This window comes from Pistacia vera, unplaced genomic scaffold, assembly GCF_008641045.1.
Source record: "Pistacia vera cultivar Batoury unplaced genomic scaffold, PisVer_v2 Contig260, whole genome shotgun sequence".
Taxonomy (NCBI): domain Eukaryota; kingdom Viridiplantae; phylum Streptophyta; class Magnoliopsida; order Sapindales; family Anacardiaceae; genus Pistacia; species Pistacia vera.
Genome location: NW_022196069.1, coordinates 784,778 through 804,769, shown reverse-complemented (window position 1 = coordinate 804,769; position 19,992 = coordinate 784,778). Strand labels below are relative to the sequence as shown.

The 19,992-nt window shown below is 43.7% G+C and overlaps 1 protein-coding gene across 1 annotated transcript; it reads left to right on the top strand.

Moving 5' to 3' along the window:
• The first annotated feature begins 6,331 nt into the window (after nucleotides 1-6,331).
• LOC116132842 (early nodulin-75-like) lies at nucleotides 6,332-7,641 on the top strand. Its single transcript, XM_031418514.1, has one exon. It carries the CDS (start codon nucleotides 6,338-6,340, stop codon nucleotides 7,361-7,363), a length of 1,026 nt encoding a protein of 341 aa, XP_031274374.1. The 5' UTR covers nucleotides 6,332-6,337; the 3' UTR covers nucleotides 7,364-7,641.
• Nucleotides 7,642-19,992: the final 12,351 nt, after the last annotated feature.

Sequence of the window (19,992 nt, the reverse complement as noted above, 5' to 3'; positions counted from 1 at the left end):
TGAAGGCCCAACGACTATGGTAAACATCTAGCAATGTGCCATAGTACCTAAACCACGATGAAGAAATACTTCATCGAACCCATTTCAAATCATACGTACCATGCAGGTAAAGTCCCTCCATTGAAATATCCTGATCGAGCACGGATTCATTTAACGTCAAAATCCTAAACTCGATCTTCTACCGAATCGTCAATCAATATATTCGAAACTTATCATCACAAACTTGCTTTTGTATGACTAATAATAAACTCTAGCCAGAGATTCTGTTTTCGGACATTTATTGACGTTATTCTAGGAACTCGAATTCAGATGGAGTCAGCGGTGCTCTCGATCCTATATTTCCAAGTCAATGGATCCCCTCTTGACCATCGTTCGTTTCCGCATATGAACAGCGTATGATCAAATAGGCTTTATTATACAAAACATGATTAGTCTCGTACTTATACACCGTATGAACCATACGTATCCGTATCGGATCCGACTACAATGTCTCAGGTCAAAGGACTACATCGTGCACTGATATAACCAAACGATAAATCATTGACTACATGTTTTTTCCAAGTGATTTGTCGTTATTTGGTCATGTTCGAAAAACAGTTCACCAACCGCTAATCCATACCAATGCCTCAGTGACATGACTATCATCGTCATCTATACTTATATCAACTCATGATATCTTTCGGAAGCATCCGATATGCCTACTATGCAATATAGTTGCCCAAATTATATTGCTTCCATAGGGAACCCTTTTCGACAATTCATTTACCGATTAAATAAATCATCTGGACAATTCATATACATACTTTATTTTAAATGCATGACTGAATAAAGGAAGCAATTTATATATATGAATTTCATATACATACTTTATTTTAAATGCATGACTGAATAAAGGAAGCAATTTATATATATGAATTGAAGAACTCTTTCTTCTATTATTTATGATATATAGATGCAAGACAAAATGCTCTGAAACCGATAACACGAATGGTTTCTAGGGCATACACTAATATACACTAACACAGAAAACCCGCTCCAGTAAGACCAACCCATCCTTGCCATCCCACCTCACCTCCAGTCGACCATCCCTACACAAACACCATTTAGCTAGGCTCGGCTCGGCTCACCCTCGCGGGTCGAACGGCCACCCAAACCAAACTATCCTACTCGAGTCCATCCATCCTAATGGGCCGAACGAATACTAAACAATCCCCCTGACCATCCATGTAAGGCGAAATACCCGATCAGTTATAATGGGAGTCATCCAACCGGAGGGAATGAACGGCGATCTAGGCTACCAAGATGTACACAAAGGAATGATCCACCAGGCTACACCATGTGGAATGACCCAACAAAATATGTTGAGCGCGATTGTAATGGCCGACCCAGTCAAACGGGATGACCTAGTGGTATCCCCCTCTCCTATGGAGTAGATATTGGCCAAGAGACTGGCTGATGTAGAGGCAGTGATGAGGCACATACCAAGAATGTCGATCCCAACCAAGAAGAGCAAGCCTCACTACTACGTGAATTCACCCTTTGTGGATGCTATCGCCCTAGCCGACATGCCCCATAAGTTTACTATTCCCAGTATGAAGCCCTATGACGGCACAACTGACCCAGATGATCACATAGCCTTGTACAAATAGGGGATGTTCACTGTCTCAATACCCCAAGCGCTGAGGGAAGCCTACATGTGTAAGAGTTTTGGTTCAAGCTTTACCGATCCAGCACTCCAATGGTACACAAATCTCCCAAACGGTTCTATTGACTCATTCGCACAACTCATGAACACCTTTGTGGAGTAATTCGCCAATAGCAAGAAGCTCGAGAAACTATCAGCTGATCTATACATAGTATACCAGAAGATGGGGGAACCACTGAGAGAGTATGTCAGCAGATTCAACAGAGAGAAAATTTCCATTCCTTCCTGCAACCCCGAGACAGCCGTAGATGCATTCAGAAAAGGTCTCCTCCCGGATGGTGAATGATACAAAGAACTGAGAAGCTCGGTTGCACCACGATGGAAGATGCCTTGGCCACAGCGATGATTCAAATAAGGTGGGAGGAAGAAGAAATAATCGGGCGAGTCATGTCAAGTATGACTGAATGCATAATGATAGGAGGCCAGAGCTTAGATCGATTGTAGGCCTTACAAGATCACCAAAGCAGCAAGGAAGGGCACCTACTGACCCCAAACTCCCAAAGGTAAAGACATCAGCAACAGTTGGAATGCAGTTCATCCCACACGCCACTACTTTTAGGTGAACTCAATCTAAATATTTGTTGTCTTTTCATTTTTTATTTAAAAAGGATGAGTGGGCCCATCCACCTCCTTCACAGACAGTCGGTCTCATGGCCCGAATTCAATGAAGCATTATTCAGCAACTAACACCTTCAAATCGGCCCAGCCCGATTTACGAGTTTACACCTTCGGATCGACCCTGCTCGATTCACGAATTTTTTACACCTTCGGATCGACCCTGCTCAATCCACGGATTTATACCTTCGGATCGATCCTTTTCGATCCACGGATTTACACCTTCGAATCGACCCTGCTCGATTCACGGATTTTTTACACCTTTGGATCGACCCTGCTCAATCCATAGATTTTTTACATCTTCTGATCGACCCTGCTTGACCCACGGATTTTTTACACCTTCGGATCAACCCTGCTGGACCCACAGATTTTTTACACCTTTGGATCGACCCTGCTCGATCTATGGATTTACACCTTTGGATCGATCTTGCTTGATTCATGGATTTTTTACACCTTCGGATCGACCCTGCTCGATCCACAGATTTACACATTCGGATCGACCCTACTCGACCCACGGATTTTTTACACTTTCGGATCGACCCTGCTCGATCCATGAATTTATACCTTCAAATCGACCCTGCTCGATTCATGGATTTTTTCACCTTCGGATCGACCCTGCTCGATCCACGGATTTACACCTTTAGATCGACCCTGCTCAAATCACGAATTTTTTATATCTTCGGATCGACCTTGCTCGATTCATGAATTTTTTACACCTTCAGATCGACCCTACTCGATCCACGAATTTACACCTTCGGATCGACTCATGAAGCTACACACTCAGTTGGCCAGACCGAGCGAAGGGTTGTTACACCCATAAATCGACAAGTCATTGACCTAACCCAACGAGAAGTCTACATGACTCAACCACTAAGCTGCACCAAAGTCAACACCAGTATATGAGTTTAACCCCTAGTACATCTACGAGCAAAGAAGCAATCAACAACTCACTCACCCATCAAGAAAGCATCAAAAAACATAACAACAAGTATAACATATAAACAGCCTCAAAACGGCTCAGTTCATAGTACAATGAAAAGCACACATGCTAAGAAAAAGGGCATCACAGGCCCTAAAATACAGGAGTTAAAGGAAAAACTAAGCTAAGTGTCCTCAGTTCGAGTCGTCTCTCCCATCTCCAACTCGATCACCCTATCACCAACACTTACCCAACCTTTTACCTCCCAGTCGACCCTTTCGTACAAGCGTGGGCCCTGATCTGGATCGAATCAGGAATGTGATACATTGTCCGGAGCTACCACACGTCATTTTCTTTAAGCATGGGCAGATAATCCCTGCTTAGAATCCCATTTCCTTGTTGACTCGGCTCATCCTCAGAGCCACTACTGGATGAAGATGGACTACCAACTCCTCCTGAATCTTCCCCAGTCCCCCCTTGCTGACCCAAACCACTCGGCTTAGTAACATTCGTCCCTTGGGCAGCTACGTTCACACCGGTCGGTATACCTACCGGAACAGCCCCTTCGGGCATCATTACCATGGGTAGGACACTCTCGTACTCATTCTGCACATCTGCCCTAGCCCCACCAGAACCACTCGACCCCGAACCAGACATTTTTAGCGTATCCACTCTACCCAACCGATCGATCGACCAACGAACCAACTCAACTCTAGAATCCTCACTCCCCAGGAACCAAGTATTGGATAACCACTCTCCTTATAACACCGATCGACCCGGTCTTTTCAAACTTAATGACTTTATCACAACTCACCCCACCCTACGCCACCGATCAAATCATAAACTTAACCTGTCTAAAGATTCAATCGCCCTTCCTACCCGACCGAGCCAACACATTGCAACATGCTAGCTCTCGTAACGAAGCCGACACTCCCATGCTTCATGTCTAGGAGATTCTCCCAATCGGGGCGACTGGCCCGGAATAGTCTACCAGACCTTTTGCCTTGAAACAAGTGAGACAAGAGGGCCTGGATATTCGGTCTTCCCTAGAGGACGAGTGGGTACTGTTAGCACTCGCACAACCCTTGGCCTGGATCAGACCGCTCAGCCCGAGCGAACATTTGGCCCAATCTCACCCATTTGGTCCAATGGCACCTAGTAAAGATAGCCCCAAGCGATCACTCTAGTATCCTCCATGCGGTCAAGCAAACCGGTCGAGTCGATTTCATCTACTCATTCGGCCTAATACATCGAGCGAGCTCGCCTTCGGTTAACTTGTTTACTCACTCGACCTGGCATACCGATCGAAGACACCTGTGATAAGTAAACTGTTCATCTCTGCACTCAGTCGGACACACCGAGTGATTACTTGTACACAGATGGATTGCCCCTACTCGATCTGCTTGGCCTTGCACACCGATCGACCACATCCCCTTGAACTGGGTGCACAACATGACTCCGCGAAGGACACCAAATGACTCTTGACCACACGCCATCTCCACCCGACCGATCAGTTACATTGGAGACATTAACTTCTAGCGGGATCGTGCTAGCGATCGGTCGACTGCAGAGGATGACCAGAGACGCCTCGGGGGATTCCTACTCTCTAAGTTAAGCAGACCTTAACTCAGAGAGTGGGGGACAAACAGTCAGAGCCAAAAAAAGTCATCAGCCCAAATAGGATAACACATCTGACAGAGTTAAGCCTAGGCCTAATCTCGATGCGGCCCGGGCCAGAATTCCCCATATGAAGCACATTCAGTGTGAAGAATAGCCAGTCCATACCATCTGGACCTAGGCCTCCTGCTCCCAGCACACCACCTGGGCCTATGGCCAAATTCGAAGCCCACAGTCAACTACGGATCGCACTCTTACTTGAACTCTAATAGGGTAGTCCACTACTACCGCAACTCCTCCAACACCCGTATCCGAATCATACTTGGACTCCCTTTCACGCCAGGATATGGGGGGCAAAGGATACATCACAAGGGGAGGACGATTACAATGAGAACTCCCAATCCTACCAGGATTGGGAGATCAGACAGTCACTATTTAAACAGAGGTCATCCCTCTCACAAGACAGATTAAACTACACTTATAGACCTCGGAGTTCTAGCTTGAGAACTTCACATTACAGCTGCAGTCACAGTCCCCAACTAGACTTCTGGTAACTTTTTTACTCTCTAGCCCTCACTAAATCAGCCTTTCAGCCTTGTTGACTTGAGCGTCGGAGTGCCTACGGCAAACACCACCCCGGTGTTCTCCGTTGCTTCACATGTGTTTCTTTACGTGTGCAGGTACAGCAGATTGCTAGTGGCCTCAATCTCACGGGATCAGTCCCTCCTTCTGTACTGGTAGATTTTTACGTCTACAGTCAACAAAAAGCTGCTATATATAATATCGTGCATTATTTTTTTCAGGATCACTTCAGCATAGTATGGATACATGATATATGGTACTACCCTTTCATGTGTATCGTCAACAAAAAGCTACCATATATAATATTGTGCATTATTTTTTTGCCTTTTTTTCAAAATCACTTCAGCATAGTATGGATACATGATATATGCTCATGAGATAAGCTACTGGTCTAACCAGAAAATTTTCTATGCTTGAAATCAAAGACATGTATCAATACTTCGCAGTTGATCGGTGTAGAAATTTAGATTATTTTGGAGATTTATTACGAAAGTATCAGGAAGATAATGTATGTCTGGGTGATTACCTAAAGATGGTAGTGAAATGTTTAAAGAGAAAACAATGGGAGAAGTTCCCGGTTCCGCCGAAATTTACTGTAAAAAAGTAAAAGAAGAAAGAAAAAAGTCTACAACAAGGCCTTGACCTCTGCCAAATTGTAAAATTTTTCAAATTAGAGGGCTTGAATCGGCCCTTTTCACATTATCCTTGAAAAATGCAACCAGAAGAAGATATCAAAAGAAATGTATCGTTTGTGCATGTGCATGTGCATGTGCACTCAAACTAGTTCAGTAGCAGTGATATAAAAGACAAATGAGGCTTACATAAGTGATGACGATGGCTAGCTCCCTCGTTCCCTATAAAAGGGCACTCAATCTTCTCAGTTTTCCACAAACTCGAAAATGTCTTCCAAATACTTACCAGTGTTGCTCCTTCTCGGAGTGGTTCTTTTCATCACTTCCTCACTTGCTGATAACCATCATGAGCCTCCCAAAAATGAGCATAAGCCACCAGAACACAAACCACCAAATCACAAACCACCTCACGGACACATGTTGGTAGAGGAGGTTGAGGACTCACACAAGCCCAATTTCCCAGGACATGGTGGCAAGGGTGAGAAGCAACCACCCAACAAGCCTAATTTCCCAGGACACGGTGGCAAGGGAGAGAAGCAACCACCAAAACACAAGCCACCGCATGGAAACATGTTGGTGGAGGAAGCTGATGACTCACACAAGCCTAATTTCCCTGGACATGGTGGCAAGGGAGAGAAGCAACCACCGAACAAGCCTAATTTCCCAGGACATGGTGGCAAGGGAGAGAAACAGCCACCCAACGAGCCTAATTTCCCTGGACATGGTGGCAATGGAGAGAAGCAACCACCCAAGCACAAGCCACCGCATGGACACATGTTGGAGGAGGAAGTTGAGGACTCACACAAGCCTAATTTCCCAGGACATGGTGGCAAGGGAGAGGAGCAACCACCCAACAAGCCTAATTTCCCAGGACATGGTGGCAAGGGAGAGAAGCAGCCACCCAACGAGCCTAATTTCCCAGGACATGGTGGCAAGGGAGAGAAACAGCCACCCAACGAGCCTAATTTCCCAGGACAGGGTGGCAAGGGAGAGAAGCAACCACCCAAACACAAGCCACCGCATGGACACATGTTGGAGGAGGAAGTTGAGGACTCACACAAGCCTAATTTCCCAGGACATGGTGGCAAGGGAGAGGAGCAACCACCCAACAAGCCTAATTTCCCTGGCCACGGTGGCAAGGGAGAGAAGGAGCCACCAAAGCACAAGCCGCCAACTCATGGAGAAGTTGAGGATTCACATAAGCCACCCAGGAAGCTGAAGCCACCAACTCATGGAGAGAAGGAACCAAAGCCCTACCACAAGCCACCCCATAAGCCCCCATCTTCCAATTGATCAGCACCTACACATATATATATCTATAGGAATTTCCTCGTATGAAGAAATAACAGACCATGCAAATCATATATCAATTTCTTGAGATTAGTATTCTGTTCTGTGTATTAGTTACTACTTAAGAGGAGTATTATTTGTTTTGCTTTGGTCATTGTAGTGCTTATTATCAGTTGGCTTGTACCTGATGAGCATATTTTATTCAGTAGTTTGCTCGTCTTATGTTGTCATGTAAATTATCCAGTTTCCCGAGTTATACTTGAGATTTCTTCTGTTCACTATTTGCATGCTTTTTTTTTCCTTTATCTTTATTTTAACCTATAAGGATTAAGATTTCTTCTATCATCAATTAATATACAATCTTATTTTATCGACCTCCAAATAACGAAAGTGAAAAAATAAAGAAGGGGCTCAAAAAATTCATTGACAATTCATATAATTACATAACACAATTAATTTGCAGATAGATTTTAATTAATTTTAAAATTTGTCTGAAATCTCTGTTAAAATTGTAAAAATTATTTTTCAAAAAAGTAATCTATCAAAAAAATATACGAAAAATCAAAAGGTCAAGCTGACACGCTTTAATTGGTATTGAGATAATATTTCTATACAGAAATATAGGATGAGAAAAGAAGGTCGACTATCACGCATAATTAGCAAGTCTTTTCGCCGCATGCAAGGAGATGTTTCCCTATATCGATCTTTGATTTTACGTTTTGCTGCTTTTACCCAACACGGAACTTTATAATAAGGCAAATTAATTAATCTTGTCAAGAATTCATCACAAAGACATTGTAAGCAATTATATAGACAATAATGAAAAGTTTTAAATGCACATAACTTAATAATATATATACAAAATGATATGACAAAATTTATATGATAAAATCAATTTATTAATTGGTATGTCATTTAAATAGTAATATCACGTAATTTTATATTAATCTCTTTATTACAAAGAGTTTATAAGTATAACATTATTCATAAGAATAGAATAATATTATATTTATAAAGTACTCATGCAAAAATATATAAATTTTTTAATATATAAGAATACACAATATGAATGAATGAATTTGTATACAAACTCAATTCAGTCAAACTAACTTATATAAATAAAATGATGTGACACTAAAAGTATTGTGCCCTATATATATAATTTAAATATTACACCTTCTCATAAATAAGGAAAGAAAAATGTTTGAAAATATTAATAAAAAAAGGATACATGATTTATAATTAAACTCTATTTTTATATGAGCTCTCCTAAAATTTTAGTGATTTGTGTAATTTATGTAACTTAATTAAGTCTTTATATTTGTATTTTTATATTATGAAATCATGATGAGAAGCAGACAATTAAACTAAAAGTCAAAAATCTCAACTAAATGGACCCAATAATTGATGTGTTCCGAACATTTTGTAACAAAGAGTAGCAGCAGTTAACGTAGTATTGCAAAATGACATGTATGATGACGAATGCTGGGCCCCATTCTCAAGACCAATTAGAGTAATTTACTGTTCACATGTAGCTTGCACTTTGCTCATTATAACGCGCCCTTCTTTCTTTCTATTCGGATTTTATTGATTGAATCATTGAATGAAATAAATTTATATTATTATATAGTAGTCGGTGCTTCTAGTTCTATAATTTATATATGTAGGGGCCTTCTTTCTAATCGGATTTTATTGATTGACTAAAATAAATTTGTTCACTATATTTATATTATTATACAATAGTCGGTGCTTCGAATTTCATAGTCTATATGGGTAAGTGTCACTGTTTTACCATATATATCTACTCAACTAATAACTAATGTGACCAATTACGATAGCTTATCGTTTACTTTAGCAAAGTTGATGCGCATAAAAAATGATTTTCGACTTAACAACTTAAATATTATAAACCCGTTGGAAAACGATAGCTAGACTATGTTACACTTGGAGCCAAACCATATAAGCCAAGACTTTCAGTTCCAAAATTGAGAGTGGGCCATAATTTTTTAATATTTTACAATAAAAATTAAGGGTGGGCCAAAGTCAAAGTAAATAAGATAATGTATTTAATTTTTTTTTTTTTAAATTGAGGGTGGGCCATGGCCCACCCTTAATACACTTTGGATCCGCCCCTGACCGTGAGGGAGAGTGTTGGAGTCCTACACCAACTAGGCACCCTCAAACCTACTAGTTTATAAGAGGGGGTAATCCTCCCATTCAACAAGGCCTTATTGGGTAAGGAGTTAGGCCCACCTTAAATTCTATCAGAGTCGAGCTGAGTATTTGGCTACTGGAAAAAGAGTCCTCTGTTGAGTGTGTGCTCAATATGTATTGTGCTTACCTTTGTGAATGGAGATAGAATTAAAAAAGAAAAGGGTTTGGTGTGCTTGAGTTTGTATTGCAAGAAGACATATTCATAGGAAAAAAGTGGTGTTGATGCTTGATTTTGACACCAACTATTCGCATGTGTAAAGTGCTAAGCGGACTTAGAAATCACATGTGATATGGAAATGCAAAGAAAGAGATGGAGCGGATAACAATTTTTAAAGTGTTTCGGATGTTCTAAGGTGAATCCTACATCCACTGTGATTATATTAATAGTGGGTTACAGTCAGGTTGCACTCGGCGAGCTGAATTACAATAGAGAGAATGAATGGGTAGAGAGGGAGAGAGGGAGAGTTCAGATGGTGAATAAGCCAATCTTGTAAAATGGAGGAGAGCCCTCTATTTATAGTGGGAGGACCCAAGATGGCAATCATGATTCTGTGTGTGGGCAGGTGTGTTACAATTCCTAACCCGCTTCCCATTGGTTGCCTGTACGAGAGGTATCTTTAAATCATACATAGCTTCAGTAGGTGGACAATTCCTAACTACCCATAAGCCTAACGTTCACCTGCCTTATTAACGATGGCCTTACCCCTCTGGTCCTTGTAGGATGTGGTTGCATCCTAGTGTCAGAAAACCTTCCTGAATTCTGATTAGTTCTTGCTGACGCATGCTTACGCTAGCCCTGGTTCTTGAGCATAACAGAAGCCCCCTAGTTCTTAAGGTTTAAGGATTAAACCTTGAGAACTTTATGATTATGTTGCGAATTAGGTTGTCAACCGATCGAGCTGCATGGATCCCTGAGAACTATACTTAGCAACTTGACACAACTTTTTTTATGGTAGGTTCAGCGACCTGGATCAGCTCGTAATCAGTGTCGTATCAATATGTCATGAGCCTCAACTCTATCACGCGACCTGAGAAAGCCTTATTACCTCTTTTATCAAAAGCGAGGGGTTGTGTTGCCTTGAAACCAACGCACGATGAAGAGTGTTAATTCGAACGACCACTTTAGATGTTATCCATTGCAAGTGATAGTTTACCTAACCAATAAAATATTCTTGCTTCTGACAGATTTGTCCATTACGCAATAAGTGTCAGCCATATACATTTAATGCAAGCCATGCTAAAACGGCATTCTCTGTTAGGGTATTAAATGCGGATAGGGGCGCATTTAATGTGGAGAAGGGTAACTGTGCCGTCGTTTGGTTATTCCAAAGGAGGGAAACATCGATTGGCTTTTCGAAGTGTGGGAGTTACTTTTCTCATAGATTAATGATACATGGTTGTAATCAAAGGTGAGGATTGTGTCTCGCCCAAACGTCGCCTACTCAGGAAACCCAATCGATGCCTTTTTGCCTATAAAATCTGAATTTGCTTCAGATTTGTTACCATAAACTCTCATTCTCAGAAAGAGAAACAAAGCTTTCGCAACAGTCAGCCCACATTCTTCCGTTGATGTGCACCGTTCATTATGATAGAAAATTCTTCCCACGCCACCAAGAGGTAAGAAGAGTTTCTCTCTCACTTTCTTCCATCGCTCAACGGTTCTGTATGACTTGTTTGGTAATGGTGAGCATGGGTTGTCCTGTGGGCTTTTGCAGTGCATGTCCCCAGACAGTGGTGGGGAGAGGGGTTTAGTCTTCCTTGAAATGAGAAGTTTAGGGCACAGATCCCTGGGGGTTAACTCCCAGAAGGTTTTTGAGGGTTTTACTAGGGTTTTAGAAGGATGCATTAGGGTTCCCCTTGTCCTTCCACGTCACCGTATGGAACATCGTACGAAGACTGAGCCTTTTTCCTATCTTTTATTATATATTATCACATATTACTTTTTATTATTTTTTATTACGTCGGCCCTTTTCAGACCTTAGGAACAATGGACGCTTCAGCGACCAGGGGAGCCGAAGGCACGAGCTTGCAGGCGTTAGCCACCCAAGCGGGTCCTATGCCAAAGACCTTGTCGGTGATCACCCGAGAGGAGATTCAAAAGGCAGTGGACCAATACACACTTAGTGTGGATGTCTACAAGCACAGAAACCGTATGGCTCGGAATCCCCCAGAGGGAAAGGCCGCGATCTCAGAGATGATCTTTAAGTGTGGGGCACTGATACCTTTTCATCCCTTCGTAAGGTAAATTCTTGACCACTTCGAGGTCGCGCCAATGCAGTTAACGCTCAATGCGTTTATGATAGCTATTGCTATATATATCGCATGTGGCGAAGATGACCTTGGCGAGCTGATAGTACTGGAGCTCGCGTGCTTTTACTATCTGAAGAAGAGCAAGGACAAAGATTCCTTCTATCTCTCGAAGCGATCCACGATCGAGAGAAAAATTTTCAATTACCCCAGCAACGTCGGGGCTTATGAAACAAAGTTTTTCTTTTTTGAATACGATGGCCGTTTGCTAGTTCAGGGAGCCAAGTACGTCTTTCTTTTCCATTTGCGAGTTGTTATACCTTTGGTTTTTGTATCTGACGAAACTTTCTATCTCTTTGTAGGAAATAAGACGACCAGGTTGGGAAATCTAACAAATTACAACCGAATTGTCTCATTTGGCCGTCTTCCCAACCACTGTCGTGACGCGAAGCTACTCGTGACCGTTGCTAATTTGAGGAATTTGAGGAAGTACGGCTTTTTCAACTTGAAAGCATCCTTAGAGTCGGACCATAAGTATCCCCCATACTTAGAATACTTTTTGGTTGCCTGTGGCGACTTGTATTACTAACATTTTTATGGTGTGCAGCAATCATGCTGCCCAAGGTGCTGAGAAAGTTTGTGTTTCCCTAGGTCGATCTGCCTGAGCTAATCGAGATGGTCCATGTGATATCCCCACAAGGGGGATACAAATTGGCATCGAAGGGCGAACACCTCTAGAGCAACATAAGGAAGCTCCTCAGCCTACGGCTGCTCGTCCTCCCAAACAGAAGACCGCGGGCCAAAAGACTAATAAGAGAAAACAGCTACAAGTCAACGAATCGGAGTTCGAGTCAAAGGGCGTTGGGGTGCAGCCTAGGAGTTTGCAACCTTACCAGGCTTTCTACTCGAGACGCCCGTTGGGCGTCTCCGTGATCCTTGAGAGCTTGAGCCAAAGAGAGGGGGAAACCATGGTCCCCCGCAAGAGAGCGGGCAAGGAGCAGGTCAATGAGTTGCCATTTCCTACAAAGGCAAATACACCACTCTTAAACTCCATGGGGCAACTTCTGGAGCATTTGCAGTTGGTGGTGTACACCCTGCGGGAGTGTCAACTAGCTTCGGCCTTTGAGGAGTTCATGGCTTCCCGGCCTACGGACTTGTTGACCATTACTCTTCAGCTGCAAAGCCAGGTAGGGCGATTCGTCCTCATCGAGGACTTCAAACTTGGTTGATTTTCTGGCTTTAATAATTTTCAGAAAAAATGGGAGTTAACTTTCGCTTTCTTTCTTTTGTAGACCTTGCTAGCTTTGCACATGGCCCAACAGAAGGTCAAATTAGACTATGTCGGAGGGATCCACGGCCTGAAAGAAGAGAATGCCAATCTAAAGAAGGATCTCGAGGATCGAGATGTGGAAGCAAGGTCGCTCAACCTCCAAGCAAATCAATAACTGTTGGAGAAAAACTTCGCCCTTAGCACTGTGGATTTCCAGAAGGCCAAACTCAAAAGGAAAGGCTAAGAGGTCAAACAACCCTGGAGAACAGTAGCCAGACTTACCAAAGAGGATGGCGAGAAAGAGAAGGAGCTGAAGGCAAACTCAGAGTGTCTCGCGAGGGCGGAAGAAGAGAGAGCTAGATTGTGGGAGACCTCCGAGAAGTAGAGAAGAGCGTTGGAAACGGACCTCAAGCTTTCCCGAGGGTTGGTCACTTCACTGATTGACCAGATGAAGCAATAGAATCTTGAGCTCAAAGGGAAAGTCGCCGACTGGGCAATTCAAGCCATTTATGCTTTGCGGGCAAGGAACCTGGGAATGGTTCTCTCTGACCTCCCGCCTGATTATCAAGACATCCTTGCTTTCATGGCTTGAGCTGACGATGAGGCTGAGGGACAAGAGCCCACTCCGAAGGATGATTAGCCAGGGGAATATGTTCCTGCGGATCCAGCGGTTGACCTAACAGCCAGCGACCAACTAGGGGATGACGAGGTCGCGCTTGCATCTTGGAGATGAAGCCTAGTGATTTGTCTATCTTTTTCTGCTTTTTCTAACTCTTTTCTTTTTTGGTTTTTCACTATACTTTCGTAAATTATGAATGAAAAAAGTATCTTTTTACAATTTCGAGTGCTTTACAAAACTGATATTACATCTCATTGAGAAACTTATAAAAATATTACAATGAACAAGATCATGTAAACATTTATTCAAGGTGAAGAAGAAAGATCGCATTCATGAAGGTTACAAGGAAAACTTTATAAGTAAAAAAGATGGAACACTGAGAGTGAGCCTGGAATTATTGATAATAGGGGTCAAGATGCTTTGTGTTCCAAGCTCTCGGTACTTCAGAACCGTTAAGCCTCTTGAGGTGATACATCCCTAGTTATATCACTTTAGCAATACAGTACGGACCTTCCCAGTTGGGTCATAATACCCCCATGCTTGGTTCCTTTGTACCGAGAAGGACTTCTTGTAGAACCAGGTCGCTGACCTGCAAGTCTCTTCTTCTGACCTTGGAGTCGAAGAACTTTTTTACACGCTGCTGGTAAGATGCTATTCTTAATCGAGCCTTGTCATGATGTTCTTCGACTAGGTCTAGGCTTACGCGTAGAAGCACTTCATTGTCCGTTTTGTCAAACAGGTCTCTCTGAAGTGAACCAGTCCCCACTTTTACCAGGATCATTGCCTCACAGCCATATGCTAGTGAGAAGGGTGTTTCCGAAGTGGAGGTTCTAGGAGTTGTTTTGTATACCCACAAAACTTCAGAGAGGTCATCGACCCAATTACCCTTGGAAGCGCCAAGCTTGACCTTTAAGGTGTGCTTGATGGTTTTGTTAATAGCTTCAACCTGATCGTTGGCTTGTGGTATGGTGACTAAGGTGAACTTTTTGTGGATCCCCAGCTCGTTGCAAAATTGCTTGAATTCCTCATTGTCGAATTGCTTAAATTCCTCATTGTCGAATTGCTTACTGTTATCAGAGATGAGAGTATGAGGGATTCCATATCGACACACTATGCTCTTGAAGACAAAGTCCTTGAGCTTCTTGGTGGTGATCGCAGCCAGGGGCTTGGCTTTTGCCCTTTTTGTGAAATAATCTACTGCAACCACGACATACTTGACGCCCCCTTTCTCAGTGGGCATAGGCCCAATAAGGTCAATTCCCCACGTAGAGAATAGCCAGGGGCTGGTCATTATAGTCAGCTGGTGAGAAGGAGCTCGTGGGATGTTTGCAAACCATTAGCACTTGTCACATTTTTTTACAAAGTTGAAAATGTCTTCCTGAAGCAGGGGCCAATAGTATCCTTCGTGGACAATCTTATTGGCAAAGGATCGAGCGGCAGTGTGATTATCACAGATCCTTTCATGTATCTCCCTCATAATATAATTTGCCTCCTTGTCGGTCACACATCGGAGGAGAGGGGCGTTCAATCCTCGCTTGTACAACTGATCCCCGATGAGGGTGTAACGAGAAGCTCTGGTGCGCAGGATTTTTGCCTTAGTTTTGTTGCTGGGTAGGGTCCCATCTCGAAGATACAGAATGATTGGGGTCATCCAAGAGACTGATTCGGTTGTGGCTACTGTTCGTTTAGGCAAACTAATGCTCAGGATTCCTATGTGCTGGACTGGGATATTGTCTGGTACATCCGAGTCTAGCAATGAGGCTATTTTTGTCAAGGCATCCGCGACAGAGTTACTGTCTCTTGGGATTTGCGTGATCGTGAAATGCTTGAAAGGCTCGAGTGCAACCTTTGCTTTCTTTAGTTAGTTGATCATGTTCTCTTCCTTGGCTTGGTATTCTCCCAAGATCTGATTAACGACCAATTGGGAGTCGTTGTGAATGTTGATCACTCGGATCCCATTTCTCTTACTAGTCGCAGACCAGTGAGTAGCGCTTTATACTCAGCCTCATTGTTAGTAGCCTGGAACCCGAACTAGAGGATTCCATGAATGCGCGTCCCTTCAGGATTGAGGAGGAGAAGACCTGCCCTGACCCTTTTTCTGTTCGAGGAACCATCAACATAAAGGCTCCAAGTTGATAGTTTCTGAGCGTTCTCTTGGACAACCTCGCTGGTTGGTTTCTTGGGTCCTCAATCAGGCTGGTATGAGAACTTTGAGATGAAATCAACAACAGCCTGCCCTTTAATGGTCGCTTTTGGTCTGTAATATAGATCGAACGGACTCAGTTCCATTGCCTACTTAAGCAACTTAACTAAAGCCTCCGACTTCTAAAGGACTTTCCTGAACAGGTAGCTGGTCAAAACATTATATGGGCATGGAAGTAGGGTTGTAGCTTTCTGGAGGCGATTAGCAGGGCATAAGCTAATCGCTTTATTTTTGGGTATTGCATTTTAGCGTCTAGCAATTGCTTGCTTGCGTAATATACCGGCCACTGAACTTTGCCTTCTTTCTAGATGAGGGCAGCGCTAACCATATGCTGAGAGATGGACAAGTACAGGAGTAAGACTTCCTTGGGAAGAGGCTTGGACATGAGAGGTGGTTTTCCGAGGTGTTCCTTTATACTCTGAAAGGCCTGTTCACACTCTAGAGTCTATTCGAACTTTTTGTTGTCCCTAAGCACATTAAAAAATGGCAAGCAATGATCTGTTGCTCTCGCTATGAAGCGACTTAGAGTCGCTATCCTGCTATTTAGGCTCTAAACCTGCTTTTTGCTGGCGGGGCTTCTCATATCGAGGAGAGCTTGGATCTTTTTGGGGTTGATTTCGATTTCCTGTTGGTTGACCATGTACCTTAGGAACTTTCCAAGGATACCTTGAATGAGCATTTGAGAGGGTTGAGCTTCATTATGTACTTTCAGAGTATGTCGAAATTTTGGCAAGATGCGCTATGTGATCTGAAGGGACATGCAACTTAACTAGTAGGTCATGAACATAGACTTCCATTGTTTTGTCAATTTGTTCGGAAAACATATAGTTACCAACCGCTGGTAAGTTGTCCCAGCGTTTTTCAAGTCGAAGGGCATGACCTTGTAACAATACAGTCCCTAATATGTAACAAATGAGGTATGCTCTTCATCTGACGCGTACATCAGGATCTGATTATATCCTGAGTAGTTGTCTATAAAGCTCAGCAGCTCATGCTAGAAGTGGCATCAACGAGCTGGTCAATCCTTGGCAGGGAAAAGCTATCCTTCGGACAGGCTTTATTGAGGTTGGTGAAGTCGATGTAGGTCTGCCATTTGCCGTTGGGTTTCTTTACTAAGACCAGGTTGGCAACCTAGCTCAAGTAAAGTGCCTCTCGAATGGACCCCTTCAAGAGGAGCTTATCCACCTCACTTTTCAGGGTGGCATAGTGTTTAGGGTCTATTGCTCTTCTCTTTTGGCGGACTGGCTTGACTGTATTGTCAATGTTTAGAGCTTGGCATATTAAGTTTGGGTTGATCCCAACCATATTGGCGTGAGTCCATGCAAAAACATCGATATTTTTTCTGAGGAAGCTTGTCAGGTTTTTGGCGAGCTGCAAGTTGAGATTACTCTTGATCCTTAACACTTTGGCTGGCTCGCTTTCATCGACCGACAGCTTAGACGGGTCCTCAACTGACCCGCTATAGGGACACTCATGGACGAGAGGATCCATGTTATCCTTTGTTGGTCCAGGTCGTGGTTTGATCCTATTGATTGCCATGGTGTGTTCGGGGGTGCCTACTGGCTTCTTTTTTCCCTTGCACGCCATCTAGACTACCCTTATGTAGCAGTCGCGGGATTCATGTTGGGATCCTTGCACTTCCCCGATCCCCATCAGGGTGGGGAACTTTATTTTCAAATGATAGATAGAGGTGATAGCCTTGAAATTCCGTAATAGAGGTTGTCCCAGGATGCCATTGAAGGTAGACGGATAATCTACCACTGAGAACTCCGTCACCTTCGTCACTTCATTGGTTTCCCCCAACGTGATAGGGAGTGTAATTATTCCCTTAGGAATTAGGTGATCCCTGGTAAAACCATAGAAGGGGAAAGAGGTAGGCTTCAAGTCTGCCTCGTCTAGTTTCCGGCCTATTTTAGGCGCGATGATGAGTGCATCGTCGTGGGGGTGATCTAGGCATATTGCGTCTTTTTCAGAGAAGGTAATGTCTTCTTCCCTACAGATCTTAGTAGGTCGTGGCTTCGTGCTCATCAAACTCAAGGGGTCATGGCGAGCTTCCTGGGCATACCTTTCCTAGGCACCTCAAGAGTTCCCCGCAAGGTAGGGCCCCTCTCCCCCTCTGAAAATGATCCCCAAATAGTAGAGCCCCTTGCGACCACGATGCCTCTTCCTCTATTCCTCTTGATCCTTTTCCCGAATGGGAGTTAGACTGTCGACATACTCCTTGAAGTGCCTCTGTTTGATGAGGTCTTCGATTGCTTGCTTGAGAGCCCGACACTCATCAGTGTGATGCCCATTGTCCCAGTGATAGCGACAGTACTTTTTGCTATTCCTAGCTGAATGAGGATTCTTCATGGGCTCCGGTTATTCAAGCATGCTGGCTCCTCTGAGTATCTAGAATTGTCAATACTTACGCATTCAAAGCAGTGTACTGATCCTTGTCGCGATCGCGACAAGGAACTAAGGCGTAAGATTTTTTGGACTCGAATCATTGTTTCTTCCCTTTTCGCTGATCATCATTAGCCCAACTGCGATCAGCCTTTATACTGTTCTCCCCTCGGCTGGGAGCACTTGTTGATAGGCCGAGGTTATGGCGATTGAGAATAGCCACAGAATTTTCTATTCGGAGATACTTTTCGGTGAGGTCATAGAAACGAGTGAGGAAAACGTCATCCTTTGACTGTATTTCTTTCCATAAGTCAGTCTATGGGCGAACCCCTGCGATAATGAGAGTTCGAATGGACTCTTTAGGAGTGTGAGCCACTTTGTGGAGTTCGCAGTGAAACCTGTCTGTATAAGATTGGAGGGAGTCATCCTTTTCCTGCCGTATATTGCTCAGATAACTCAAAGGTATTGAGAACTTCCTGTTTGCCTAGAAGTGCCTTAAGAATAACGAGCTCATTTATTGCCATGAGCTTATTGTTCCCGTAGGGAGCGACCTAAACCAGCGCTTGGCATGGGCGGTTAATGTCACTGCTAAGCAACGACATTTGGCCAAGTCGAAGACTTGGTGGAGCTCCATAAGGTCATTGAACTCGTAGAGGTAGTCTTGCGGATCAGAATTTTCGTCAAATGCCTGCAGGTTGGGCATCCTAAATCTCGACAAGAAAGGAGCAGCTAGTACTGTAGGAGAGAAAGGGGACGCTTCTACGATCTTACCCTGTTCGTTCTGCTGAGCCTTGAGCTGATCTAATTGTGGCTACAACTCCTTGATCTAAGATAGCGGAGCTATCGAGGGGTTACTTTTCGTAACGTGGATTCGACCTTCACGATTACGATCGAGGAAGGATCGATGGTCCGGCCCTTTCGCTGTTCGATTGGAAGCTCCGACACACCTTAACACACGCTAGTTAGAGTCGTGTGAGGGTAGTGAATGGCTCGGGGAATTTTCCTGACCCCCACGGTGGTCAAAACCGACCCGTGGATGGTGGGGATTCCCTTGTGGCAATGGTCAAGACCATTACTTTGAGTAGGTTGGGAGTTCCCCCGACCTGTACTTTTATGGGTGTGGCCATACGACGTGGCGTTGGATAGCTTAGGTTGCGACATGTCACCAAGTCGCAATGCCATGGGTATTCTACCCGTTATACGACCAGTGTTCGCTAGCCCTTCGGAGCCTCCAAGTTCACTGGTCGCCATTTGTTTCCCCTTATTTTTATGCGCTGCAGTGCGCACGGTTCAGGCCTTTGTCCTTTTTCTCATCTTTGCGTGACCTACAGACATCTTTGATGGTGACACTGCTTCGTTAGACATTGGTGGCACGACCTGGTCCAAACGGTCCAGCTTTCGACTAACCGTTTGAAGAGTATTGTTGAACCTCTCTAGGTAATTCATTACGGTTGGGTCCAGTTGTGAGCTCGAAGGAATATCCGCCATGATACTTTACTAGGCTAGCAGCACTTCAGGAGAAGTGTCATTTTGTACCTGGGGAACTTCCTTATTGTTGACATTGGGTCGCTTAGTTTCGAAACCGTGAGCCATTGGCTGGTGGATGGAATTGGTCAGAGGTATCTGATGAAGAGTGGATACTAAATCAGGTCCTCCTTCTAGCGCCAAACTGTTGATGCTTGATTTTGGCACCA